General features: G+C 26.9%; 1 protein-coding gene across 1 annotated transcript; it reads left to right on the forward strand.

Moving 5' to 3' along the window:
* Positions 1-372: 372 nt before the first annotated feature.
* Positions 373-7002, forward strand: LOC119605770 (headcase protein; the record flags this gene model as incomplete). The annotated part of the gene is given in 4 exon segments (XM_037959061.1): positions 373-561; positions 4132-4220; positions 4842-4941; positions 5165-7002. Coding segments are annotated over 4 exon segments (2127 nt in total), but the record flags the coding sequence as incomplete, so codon positions are not given.
* Positions 7003-15052: the final 8050 nt, after the last annotated feature.

Below are 15052 nucleotides of genomic sequence, written 5' to 3' on the forward strand. Positions count from 1 at the left end.
ATATGGTGGAATGTAGGAATATATGATTTCAATTTAACTTTAGCTTATAAACACGCTTCATTTACTGTTCATTTGGTATTTGTTTTAACGCCTGCATGCGAGTGAATCCTTCCTTGAACTTGTAGGTTGCATGTCTTGTGTTTTTTTGTTTGCTTAGAGAGCTCTGGGTGTTTAGTTTGTTGGCACGTTTTGGGTTTTATGCTTCATTTATTAGTGCCGCAATTTCAAGATGAAAATAATATTTATTTTTGTTAGTGCTTAATTTATAGGGGAACATCTTAAGTATATATCATGTAGATATTATAACTGTAACGTATATTAGTTTCATATTGATATTTCTTTTAATTTATGTATTTTTTTCTTTTTTTTTAGATCGAAGATGAGGGTAATCATGGCAATGATGAGACCAGACTTTTCATTTTATCTTCTCTGGCTCAATCGCAGAAAAGTCGTGTCGCTTGTATTTTATGCGAAGAACCCATGTTGGTCTTTGATCGTTATCCTTTAGTGGATGGCTCATTCTTTTTGAGCCCCAAACAGCATTCAACTGATTGTATTGAGGTAAGTAAATTATCTTCTTAAAAAGCCGAGTACTGTTTAAAACTTGATATGGACAAATGAGCTCTTTGGTTCGTTTTCTATGCTTAGGTATGTGTGAAAGCTAGAGAGCTCATTTGAGTTTTCAACTCTTTGCCGAGAACTGTTTTAAACTTGATATGGACAAATGTGCTCGTTTTCTATGCTTAGGTATGTGTGAAAGCAAGAGCGCTCATTTGAGAGATCATGGCCTATTTATACTTGAAGTTAAAGTTCTGTTCGAATTTAAATATCGATTTTTTTCAATCCCTTTAAACTAGTCTTCTTAAACTGAATAATGGAGTAGTAAACTTGAGTTCTTTCTTATTTCTCTCAAAAATTCTTTTACATACTTTTTTTAACTTTAATAACTCTACTTTAACCTCAACTATAGTTGTCTATTTGAATAACCCATAATTCTTAAACAAATGTCTCATAATTTATGTTAAATGTATCTCTTTTGCTATTCTTATTTTGCCCATTTAACCCATTAACTTTTTTTAACGACCGACTACTCAGTCTTTTCCTTCAACTCACCCTATCTTAATGGCTGTGTAAGTATGTACCTTGAAAATAAACTTGCTTAGTTTTTGCCTATGATCAAGAATAGGAGAAGACGACACACCTTTTATGGCTATAGCAGTCGTAAATCTTGTTAAAACTTTAAACACTAAACTGTAATTTCATTACCATGACAACAATTGTGTGCATGTTGCAACATTTAAACTCAATTGTAATTGTGTTAAAGCCAACTCGGCCCAGTAGTTTTTCAAGGGATACAATGTGCATCCTCTAGATAGTATTTTCGATTAATCATATTCTTAAATAGTCTAAACAAGAGATCGTTATATTTTTGTATCTGTACTGAAACATTAAAACTAGTTATTTAACCCACTAATGGTAATCAGTGGGGTAATCAATTGTCTAGACATAATTAAAGTAAACTGTGGTGTATTTGTGAATGAAAACTAGTAAAAGGGCTAATTGTAAGTGATCCCGAACTGCTGGGCAATAAAAGTCTCTAGAATTTCTCTTTATATTTTTGTTAAATTGGCTTCTAATATCCTCCCCCATACAACCAAACTTCTGAGTTGCCTGTTGTTTGGTTGTTTTGGTAACTGTCATTACCAAAACATTTCATATTATTTACATCTTCCCTATTTTATTTATTTTCCCTATGTCTGCTGTTAAGTGTCTGGATTTGTAATAATTTAAAATGCACATGCAGAACTGCACTAAAAATGAAAAAAAAAAAAAAAAACCTGTAAATTGCAGAAAATTTCCTCATTTTCTTAAAATATATGATTTGTTAGCAAAGTGAGCAATAGCTCTATGTGCTAAACATTATTAAGATTGTGTGTATTTTGACGTCTACTATGATGTTGATGACGACAATGTTTGTGTAGGCGGTTTGTAGTTTTTACATGCAACTTAAAGAAAAACTCCATGGAAACTTTCCTTTCATATATGTCATATTGAGTTGAAGTTATGTGTCAGTTCTTTTCTTTTTCCCCACTTTTCACTTCATACAAAAATCATGCTATGTTAAGTAAGTAAATATTAGGGGTATTCATAAATTATAAGCAAATTTCTAATATTAAAACTGTTATATTTTAAATGAAACTTTAAATAGTTAAATATTTAATTTTTATTATTAATTTGAAGAATAATAATAAAATTGGCTCAGAATAAAACTAAAAACTATTAGGAACTAACTATTTGCTTATGTATATCTAATCCTTTTACAAATCTTTTTAAATGAAAAATTTTGAATTTTAATATTTTTTCACGCAAATTCATCGAATTTGTTTACTTATTGCGAGTTTGTGTATTCCTTTGTATTGTTGACTTTACTTTCTTCCCGGTTTGCATATCATTACTCCAATGTTATTTCTTTATTTTGTCAATTTTGGTACATTTTAAATCTTGTTTATAAAACTTTACATAAAAACTTTGTTTTTCCCCTTGCATTCGCAAAATAACTACATAAATAGTATGTGGGCCGTCTTTCAGGAGAAATATTTTTCTACTTTTACATATACAGGCAACTCCCTGTATAACGAATGATATAATGTCAGACCTTTTCATTAAATCGAAAAATTCGTAATATCGGAATTATACCCTAAGCCCCTATAGTGTAGAGGTTCTTGTATTGGCTAGAAAAATGGAAAATTTTGAAATGACACAAAATTTTTAAGTAAAATCGTTCTGAAATTTTGTTCGGAAATTTTGATGAATTATTGGTCTTAGGTCCGCTATGATTCATGTTAGGATTCCGCTTAATCTTGAATGTCAAATTTTTGCCTGAAAGGTGACTTTGCAGCCAGATTCGGCCAGTATTTCCCGAGTTTGAAGCAAAAATAAAAAAATGTAGAAATTTTGATGAATGTTGGACCTAGGACCCAATACTACAACCAAATTTCAAATTTATTTTTTTGTTTGCTTAAATCTCGAAAACTTCTGGCCTAATCAGGCTGGAAACTCACCTTTCTGGTAAATTCCCATGCTGAATCCGAAAATGGACTCAGAATGGACCTTGGTCCATTGCTTCATCAAAATTCCCGAATTTTTTTATTTTGAACAATTTGTACTATTTTTTCGAAATCTTAAGGCCGAGGGAAACTGAAATTTGTCATTTTGGACTAAAATCTATGCTGAATCCGAAAATGATTTCAGAATTGAGCTAGGTCCAATATTTCATTAAAATTTCAGCATACAAATTTTGAACCAAATATCCCATGAAATTTCATTTCACATCAAGATTTTTCTAAAATGTGAGGTTCTTGTCTTGGCCAGCTAAATTTTTCAATAGTCAAGACAAGAACCCCCATTCTAAATCCAAAAATGGACCCAGAATAAACCTAAGACCTATAATTTAATAAAGATTTCGGATTCCGTGATCAAGAAAGTGGCCGTTTTGGTATCTAAAGAAACCTACAAAAACTCACCTATCAACTTACCTCTGAATGTTTAGATTTTCCAAGAATTAAACTCTTTTTCATTCTGATATTTAATAAAATTATTCAATAAGTTTTCTTTATTTAATATTTTAACTTAATAATAATACATTTGTATTTAATATTAACAATAAATAACATTATATTAATATTTAATTAATTAAAATAAAATCCTACTTAGAGAAATTCGTTATACTGGGATTTACCTGTATATACATTTATACATAAAGTAATGTGTACTTAAGTATAATATAGAAAGTTTTATTTGTATGTATTTTTCATTATTTGTCTCGTTGCTGTCATTTAGGCGGAAGTTTTTTTTCGTTTTTTGTTTCTTTCTGGCAAATGTTCCGTATTTTAACTCAAATCCTTGCATAAACTCCTTGTGTGTGCCATATGTAAAATATGTTGCATGTCAGTTTTGGTAACATTGTGCAAATTTACATGAAATTATTAAGTTTCGTCCTGTTTTTCACACTTGCACTTGACTTTGAAAGTTGTAGTTGTAATCAAGGTTTTTGAAATTAAGTTTGTTTTGAAAAAAATATGTTTAAAATATTTAAAATTTAATATTAAATTCTTTTTTTCTTTTTTTAAGGTTAAATACGAAGGACGTTCTTTATATTTGACTAGCGTTTGCATGCGCTGTTTGGATGGTACTTCTACTAATCGTAGTATTTGCTGCAGGTAAGTTATTGTCGGTTAAACTATACTAATTTTACGCTATAGACTAGACTCAACTATAAACCTGATTAGACTAAAGACCAGACTATATACTAGACTAAAGATTAGACTAAATACTAGACTATAGACTAGACTATGGATTATACTATAGATTTGACTATAGACTAACTTAACTAATTTTACGCTAAACTATAGACAAGACTGGACTATAAACTTGATTAGACTATAGACCAGACTATATACTGGACTTAAAATTAGATTATAGACTAGACTAGACCATAGATTATATTATAGATTTGACTATAGACTTGTCTGTAGACTAGACTTGAGGCTAGACTATTAACCAGACTATAGATATACTATACTATAAACTACACTAATGACTTTACTATACCCTAGGCTGGAGACTAGACTTTATATTATACTATAGATTAGACTATAGACTAGTCTGTAGACTAGACTATTGACTAGACTGTAGACAAGACAATAGACTAGACTATGGACCAGACTATAGACTAGACTTGATACTAGACTATGGACCAGACTATAGACTATAACTCTTATGTCCTTTATGTACCTAGTAAATTATTAATGTTTTAATTTGTTTAATTTTTATTCGTTTAGATTCTGTGCTGATAAATGGGATGGTTCAAATCTAGTCTTAGGTACCATGTATGCATACGACATTTTTGCCGCTATGCCCTGCTGTGCAGAACGTCTCAAGGTAAGTGAAATCGAAATTATTTTATTCTTATTTTTAGCATTAAATGTTTAAAATTCATCGATACCCTATATTCAAAAAGTGTTAACTCAATCCTATGCTATAGTGAGTTTTTGATGGCAATTGATTCATTGACTTTATTGACTTAGCACATTTTGAATATAGTGACTCTATATTGAAAAATAATACTTAATACTTACATTACTGTTTTCCTTTCTCATTCCAGTGCAATAATTGCTTCAAATTGTTGATACATCCACAACAACGTCTTAACTTCTACAGTGCCTATTCGCACTGTGTCACTTGCCCCTATTGTGCAACTCAGGATACACACTTTGTCAAACCCTTGACCTACTGCTACACCAAAAGCTTTTCGGGTCGCCTATCGGCTATCGCATAACATGAGGCCTCGTTGGAGTTGCCCACACAAACAGCAGTTACAACAAATCAACAACAAACTGCTGGGGTAACTTCAACGAGCCTCTCTGCGGGATCTAAGACTACTACATCGTCGTCGTCGTCGTCATCTTCTTTAGCATCGAGGAAGAAAGTGGTTTTATATAATCCCAATGAGGATTATTCAGCACCATTGCAACAAGAAATCAATACTGATTTAATTGGTCCACATCCTCAAGCGCAACAATATCAAAAACAACAGCTACAGCAGACATCATCATCATCAGCAGCAGCAACTGCAACACAGGTAAGACAATCTGCCAACAACAGATCATCTTCAGTTTCTTATAATACATCAGCATCAACATCAGCAGCTGTTGCAGGAGTGTCAGGAGTTTTAAATAATTCTACAACAATCAATAATTTACAATTAAAATTAAGTGAACAATGTAATATAAGTAAATTAGGTAATATAATCACAACAACTACAACAACAAATAATAATAATAATACAATTACTACTAATAACAATAATAATAATAATTTTACTATGAATGAATTTAATGCAATGAAAACAGCCCATAATATTGTAACAACACCACCAATAACACAACAACAACAACAACATGTAGGTTTATTACACAACAACATTGAAACAAACAATCTTGTTAATAATACAATAATTAGCAACAATAATAATAACAACAACAACAGCAGTATTAATAATTTATTATGTAGCAATAATTTAAATACTAATGTCTGGTCCAATAATCAACAACAACAAACACCAGCCAACATTTTACAAACCCAAAATATGGGTCTTTATCAAACAGTCTCTTCTAATAATGGCTGTTTCCAAATGGACAATTTGAATAATCACTGCACTGAGGCCATGATTTCCTCACTTTGGGGCTGTGAATCTAGCTCTAGTGGTTGTTCTTCCGGTTCGGGTTCTCAGCCCTCATTGAGTCCCACCCTTATGTCCAATGTTAATCATAATTATCGCAGCAATAGCAAGGAATCATTGTGGTCACAACAAACTTCACCATCTACCAGCAGCTCAGGTTGTAGCAGCCAACTCAGGGATACTTATTATACTGGCTCAAAAATCACAACCCAATCACCCACATCCTGGTCCTCTGCTAATGCCAACAACCATGGTTGTTCTTCCAGCAATGCTAATAATCTTATGTATGAGGCAAATGATTTAAACTTTACCAAGATGAATCATATTTGGGAAATACCCGAAAATTCATCATCATCATCATCAGCTGCCTCGGCCCAAATACAAGATTTCTTTCCCGAAATCTGGAGCAATCTCAATGGCAACACAAATAATTTAACCGATAATATATCGGATATTAGCTCGAATACTTCTTCACAACCAGACTCTGACATCTGGCGTACTCCCCAGTTACCAGCGTCAGCCAACAATACGGGTATTGTTAATAAGGATATCAGAGCCATGTTTGGTAATGCTAACAGCAGCAACAATCATCTTGTAAATGAAAATAATTCCAGCGGTTTGGGAGCCGCTGCTTGCATGCAATTATTTTCCGATGAATTCCTATTTATGTAAATTTATTTTTAAAAAATTTACATATTTTTTTTTAGAAAAATCTTTTATTTTTTTTGTTTGTTTTTCGTAAGAAAACTACTTAAAAATCTTAATGAAAAGTTTAATTTAAATTTATTTAAAACAATTTTGTTAAATTTTTTTTTCCTTAATTTTTTTTCTGGGGTAACATATTTAATTATTAAACAAAATACCTTATTTAGCTAAAGTATTTTTTTTATTTTTCGTTCTACTTAAGTTTTATAAAAAATTTTTTATATAAAAAAATTATATTTATAAAAAAAAATTTATATTTATAAAAAAAAATCTATTATTTTTGTTGAATTTTGTTATATTTTTTTCAGTTTATTAATTTTTTTATAACTTGAGTTTTTTTTTAATGTTTTTATTATAATTTTTTTTTTTATTAATTTAAACCACCAAAAAAATCTAAACAACAAACATCACATTTTTTATATAAAAAAAAAGTTAAAAAATGCTGTGTTTTTTCAATAAAAAAAAATCTTTTAAATTTTTTAATAATCACATAATTTTTCTATTAAATATAATTCTTATAAAAAAACTAAATAATTAAAAATTGAAAAAATTTAATTAAAATAAGTTAATTTTATTTTTAATTAATTTTTTTCGCTTACATCTTTACCTACAAATTGGTAATTAAAAAAAAATTATTATTAAATATTTTTCTAAATAATCAGGAATTTTAAAAGTTTTCTTTTTTTTTAAAAGAAATTTAAATAAAGAAAAAAAACAAAAGGTCTTTTTTTAAGAGTATTTTTTAAAAAAAACATATAGAGCTTTTTTTAGCCATTTTCATTTTCATTTTTTTTCTTAACTTTGCAATAAATCCTTTAACATCCCTTAAACTACTGTGACAGGAGTTTTCTTATTCCCTTTAAGAGGAAAAAAAGATTCCTTTAAAAATTTGTTTAATCTTAACTTTGGCGCAGCGTGATCAATCCATAACAATCTTTTTAAGGTAATTCGGTATTTAGCTTGTAGTTTATAGTTTGTAGTTGTTAGTGTAGTTTAACTTTTAGGCTTTAGATTTAGGTTCTTTTTTTCAAAATTCCCTCAAGAAATTTTGTTTAATTCGTAAGTTTAATAAAAAAAAAACAACTCAAAAATGTGATCTCTATTCTAAATTGTATATAGTTTGTAAGGATGTCTTTTTAATTTTTTCAAAATTTTTCTTTTAATTTTCAAAATTTCTTCTTTTTATACAACAAAAATTTCATTATTGATAAAATTTTCAATTTGTAAAAAGTATTTACCTTTTTAGTTTCGAAATCTTTATTGAAAATTAATGATTTTTTTTTAATATTTTTCGTTAATTTCTCTTTATTTCTTAAACAAAAAAAAAGAACAGCATTCATGTGACCCCTCCCCTTAATTATCAGTTTTATATTAATTTTTTTAATTAGAACAGCTAAACTGTTGATAAACTAACTGTTGAAAACTAACTTAAGAAAAAACAAACAAGGTTTTAATTACAGCCTTCGTTAACAATTTCGATCTTTAACGAAAGCTTAATTATAAATTTTTGTTATTATTTCTTAAGCTGTTGTATTACAATAAAAGGTAGTTATTGTTTTTTTTTGTAGATTTTGTTAAAATGTATTAAATTTCTCTCTCCACCCCCTCCCCCCAAAAAAGAACAGCATAATTGTGACAAAATTTATTAAATTTAGTAACGAAAATAAATGTGAAAGCTAGTTCGTTTAACGAACATAATATCAGACTCTATATAGATAAAATCTCAACTGTTTTCGGGCTTTTCTTCTTTAAGAAGTAAAATATTTTAAAATTTTCAATATTTCAATATTTCCCAACAAAATAAGTTCAAAATTTTCTTTTTAATGGAATATTTAACTGCTTACTGTCTTATTCATAAACATTTATCAAAGGTTTATAGTACAAATTTTGTATGAAAGTTTGATTTATAAACCTTTGTTAAAAGTTTATGAATAAAAGCTTTGACACACGGTTGTCAGATCTTACAAGGTTGTCAGTAAAATTTGCAGAAAATGGTTTAAACTTACAATTTTTCTTTTGCAACACTGTCAGAAAAAGCATTGCAAGAAAATTTGAAAATTTGTAAGTTGACACTATTGCTAGACATTTTCTGAACATTTTACTGACAACATTGCAAGATCTAACAACCGTTTATACATAGCTTAAGACCCTTATACTGCTAAATCAAAATTTAAGTTAAAAAATTAACACGAAAAACTTTTAGTTTTGAAAACTAGGGATTTTTAAACGAATTTTTAAATTTGATTTAGATTTAAAACTTCTAAGGAAATTTGAAGATTGAATGTTGAACTTATCACCTGGTTTTTCTTAATAACACAGGCCGACAACATTTGAAAAAGGGCGCTAAAGTATACTTTACGTAAAGTTAAGACTTCGTTGAATTCCAATTTGACTTCAAAATGTACCCATCACTTTAGAATTTTCAGAGACGGACTCAATTCAATCCTTTAGAAAAGTTTAAGTTGGTCTTTATATAAAACATTTGTATAAACACAATTCTTACGTGATCGAATCTCTCTCTTAGGGATCAAATTCATATTGATATAAAAGAAATTATACGAAATTTTTGATCCCTAGGAGAACGATCGGATCGTGTAAGAATTGTGGTTATACATACATTATAGTAACAAATGTTCTAGCTAAAGAACAACTTAAACTTTTCTAAAGGATTAAATGTTGAACTTATCCCTTCGTTTTTCTTAATAACACAGGCCGACAACATTTGAAAAAGGACGCTAAAGTATACTTTTCGTAAAGATAAGACTTCGTTGAATTCGAATTTAACTTCAAAATATATCCATCACATCAGAGACGTACTCAATTCAATCCTTTAGAAAAGTTTAAGTTGGTCTTTAAATAAAACATTTGTATAACCACAATTCTTATGCAATCGGATCTCTCTCTCTCTTAGGGATCAAATCTATATTAATATGAAAGTAATAATTAGAACTTTTTGATCCCTAAGAGAAAGATCCGATCGCGTAAAAATTGTGGTTATACATACATTATAGTAACAAATCTTGTATATAAAGACCAACTTTAACTGTTGTAAAGGATTGAATTGAGTCCGTATCTAAAAATTTCGAATCATTTCATTCATTTCAATATGAACTCAAACTTTTGCAGCATTTAAAAGCTTTTTCGTTTAAGAAAGTTTGATGGCAATTACAATTTCAATTTATACATCCATTATAGTAACAAATGTTCTAACTAAAGACTAACTTTAACTGTTCTAAAGGATTGGATTGAGTCCGTATCTAAAAATTTCGAATCATTTCTTTCATATTAATATGAATTCAAACTTTTGTAGCATTTAAAAGCTTTTTCGTTTATGAAAGTTTGTTGGCAATTACAATTTCAATTAATACATCCATCATAGTAACAAATGTTCTAGCTAAAGACCAACTTAAACTTTTCTAAAGGTTTGAATTGAGTCTGTATCTGAAAATTTCAAATCATGTCTTTCATTTCAATCTGAATTCAAACTTTTGTACCATTTAAAAGCTTTTTCGTTTATGAAAGTTTGAGGGCAATTACAATTTCAATTTATACATTAATTATAATAACAAATGTTCTAGCTAAAGACCAACTTTAACTTTTCTAAAGGTTTGAATTGAGTCTGTATCTGAAAATTTCGAATCTTGTCTTTCATTTCAATCTGAATTCAAACTTTTGTATTATTTAAAAGCTTTTTCGTGTAAGAAAGTTTGAAGGCAATTACAATTTCACTTTATACATCCATTATAGTAAAAAATGTTCTAGCTAAAGACCAATTTAAACTTTTCTAAAGGATTGAATTGAGTCCGTATCTAAAAATTTTGAATCATTTCTTTAATTTCAATCTGAATTCAAACTTTTTTACCATTTAAAAGCTTTTTCGTTTAAAAAAAGTTTGCCGACAATTACAATTTCAGCTGAGAATCAGTTTTAGAGATTTTACAAAGAGTCTGGTATTAAAAATTTAAAAAAAAAAATGTTTAAGGATTTATTGGAAATGTTTACAACAGGTTTTTCTTTCAACTCACAAATCACAACTCTTAATATCTTAATGAAATCCTATAGTTCCCACAAAATTCTCTTTTTTGTCAAAATCTTTTAAATTAATTTCTTTTACTCTTAAAAAAAGACCTAAAGTTTTCTTAAATATTTAAATTTCTTAGCAACATTTATGGTAAATAAAACTTATTTTTAAAATTAAATAATTTTGAAAAAAGTTGAAGCCATTTTAAATACCAAATAATTAAAAAAAATAATAATAATAATAAAAACTAAAAGCTAGTAATTAAATAATATAAAATTTAAACTAAGTATTTGTTTTTTTTTAATAATAATAACAACATAAGTGAATAAAAAAAATAATTGAATAAGTAATAATTAATAAAACTGATATAAAAGGAAATAATATTGGTAGGGAAAACACTGCGTGATAATTACATATAAAAAAAAAGAAAGTTAAAAATTTAATAACAAAATTTTTAACAAAAAAAAAAAAATAATTTGAAATAAAGTTTTTTTTTTAAACAGAAATAGAAAAAAACTTTTTAACTAAACTAAAACATAAAACAAAACTTTGGCATTTATTAAAAAAAAAAACATACAAATTAATTATAAGTTTAAACTTTTTTTTGTACTTTTTAAACATACTACAAATTAATTAATTTAATATAAGTTTTCTTTTAACTTTAATTAACAAAAAATTAAATTTAGCACTTAAACTTTAACCTTAAAATTAAGCTTAAAACCATAGGAAAATTTCATTTCAATAACAACAAAAACATTTTTTTTAACACGCCCCTTTTCCCCTCCCTTAACAATTTTAGTAGGGCACAGATTATAATTGAATAGTTTTCTTTTTTTTTTAATAATACATAATAAACATAATATTGAAATACCCACCTTAAACAATGAATTAATTTATGTTTTTTAATTTAAAAAAATAAACTAAAACTCCTTAATAATATAAAAAAAAAACTACACAAAAAAGCAATAAATATTAATTTAAATTAAAAAACAATATAAATTCAAACACAATTTTGATTTTGAAATAATAAAATATAACAAAAGTTGTGGTTGATTTAAACAAAAAAAAAAAAAACATTACCTCCTTAGCAAAAAGTAAATAAAACAATTTAATAGAAATATAAAAATAAACTTGAGTAAAGTAATAAATAATAATAATAATTTTTTAAATGTTACTATTATATAAAACATAACTAATAATTTAAAATGTGTTTTTTTAGTTATTTGTTAGTTTATGTTTTTAAATATATAAAATAATTTTTTTTCTTTATAAAAACTAAAGCTTAAAACAAAATTCCTTTCTGCTCTATTTCTGGCAAAAAAAAAATATATAAAAATTCCCTTTAATTAATTTGTAATTTTCAAACAAAACTAAAGAAAATCTAAAATTTTCTTTTAATTTTAGAAAAATATTTGCTCTTAAATTTTGTTTTGTTTTAAAGTTTTATTTATTAATTAATTAACAAAATCACAAGAAATCAGCTTTTTTCATTTATTTTTTTTTTAAATAATAACTATCAATTCAGATCATCTGATGTTAAAAAATGTACAAATTATTTCAAAAAGCTTAACAAAAAAAATCTTGTTTTAAATAATTTAATTCTTGCTTTTATTGCAATTTTTTTCTGTTTAATTATTTAATTTTTTTTTTAATTTTCTCCCATCAGGTATTAACCAAAGTTTAATTTTTTTTTTGCTAATTAGACAATTTTTTTTTTCTTAAAAGAGCAATATATTTTTCCTTAAACCAACAAACTAAAAACAATTTATTTAACTAGTTAATTTTTTTTAAATAAACAAAACCCCCTTAAATTAATGAACTTCTTATAAAATATAGCAATATTTTGTTTTCTTTTTTTTAATTTAATTATATTTCTAACTGAAAACATCAATACATCCCCTTGGTTAATAAAACAAAAACTTATTTTAATTAGTTTAAATATTATTATCTTATAATAAAATATATTTTTTTGTATAAATAATTCATTTCATTTCTTTTTTTATTCTCACTTTTATGTGTAATAATCGCTATGTACCTTTTATTATTTTTTTTTTATACATAAAACCCCCAAAAAGAATTTCTATACCCCCCCCCCCCCTACTACTACCTTTATTTCCTATAAACTGCAACCTCTCACCACCCCAGTGTATTTTTTTTTTTCTACTTTCTAAAAAATATATATATATATATTTTTTTTCTATATTTTTATATTTTTTTATTATAAATTAGTTAAATATTTTAGTTTGATTTTTTTATTATTCTTAATTATTCTTTAAACAAAAACATATTAAAAAAATATGAAAAAAAACATTATAAATAAATAAGTTTTAATTAAAGTAATATTCTTAAAACCCAATTTTTTTATAATAATTTTTTTTTAATTTAAAATAATGAAATTTTGTTGATTATTCAAAAAATAATATGAAAAAAAAAAAGGAAATTAATAAAATATAATTTTTTTCATTTAATTAAAAGTTTTTGTTTTGATTATTTTTTTTTTAAGTTCAAGTTGGTTGGTATTTAGTTTTAATTTTTTTATTTCTATAAATTGTGTTTATTTATGATTTAAATTGTTTAAAAGCTATTAATAGGAAATTTTGACAAAATCTGTTATAAAGCAATGTTCACCATTTGAAATTTGAAAACATTCAAATCTTTGACAAGTATATTGAGTAGACTTTTGACAAATCAATGGTGTAGACTTTTGCTTGGCTATGGATTAGACTTTTGACTAGTCTATGGACTAAACTTTCGACTAATCTATTGATTAATATTTTGACTAGTCTATTGACTGGACATTTGACTAGTCCAGAATCTTAACTTTTGGCTGGCCTATGGACTAGAGCTTTGACTGAACTAAGGACTAAACTTTTTACTAGTCTATGGACTAAACTTTAAACTAGTCTATTGATTAATATTTTGACTAGACTTTTGACTAATATATTGATTAAACTTTTCACTGGTCTATGGATTAGAACTTTGACTAGTCTATGGACTTTGACTAATCTATTGATTAATATTTTGATTAGTCTACTGACTAGTCTAAACTCTAGACTTTTGGCTGGTCTATAAACTAGAACTTTGACTAATCTAAGGACTAAGCTTTTTACTAGTCTATGGACTAATCTATTGATTAATATTTTGACTAGTCTGTTGACTAGACTTTTGACTAGTATATTGAATAAAACATCGATTAGTCTATGGTTTATACTTTAGGCTAGTCTTCGGACTAATCTATGAACTAGTCTATGGACAAATCTTTTGACTGGACTATAAACTAGTCTATGGACTAATCTATAAATAAGTCAATGAACTAGTCTATGGACTAATCTATGAACTAGTCTATGGACAAATATTTTGACAAATATATGTACGAGTCTATGAACAAATCTTTTGACTAGTCTATGAAGTTGTCTTTGCACCAATCTATAAACTATTCTATGAACTTATCTATGAACTAGTCTATGGAGAATATTTTGACTAGGCTATGAACGAGTCTATGAACAAATCTTTTGACTAGTCTATGGACTAATCTATAAACTAGTCTATGGACTAATCTGTTAACTAGTCTATGAACGAGTCTATGGACTAATCTATGAACTAGTTTATGGACAAATACTTTGACTAGTCTATGAACAAATATTTTGATTAGTCTATGGACTAATCGATAAACTAATCTATGAACTATTCCATGGACTTATCTATGGACAAATCTTTTGACTAGTCTATGAACAAGTCTATGGACTAATCTATGAACGTGTCTATGAAGAAATCTTTTAATTAGTCTATGAACGAGTCTAGAAACTAGTCTATGGACAAATCTTTTGACTAGTCTATGAATGAGTCTATGTACTAACCTAAGAACTACACTATGGACAAATATTTTGACTGGTTTATAAACTAGTATTAGGACTAATCTATGAACGATCCTATGAACAAATCTTTTGACTAGTCTATAGACTAATCTATGAACTAGTCTATGGGCTAATCTATGAACTAGTCTAATCTATGAACTTGTCTATGGACAAATCTATGAACTAGTTTATGGACGAATCTTTTGACTAGTCTATTGACAAATTTATGAA

This window comes from Lucilia sericata, unplaced genomic scaffold, assembly GCF_015586225.1.
Source record: "Lucilia sericata isolate MDLA Ls3-8-SP2 unplaced genomic scaffold, ASM1558622v1 Contig000516F_arrow, whole genome shotgun sequence".
Classification (NCBI taxonomy): domain Eukaryota; kingdom Metazoa; phylum Arthropoda; class Insecta; order Diptera; family Calliphoridae; genus Lucilia; species Lucilia sericata.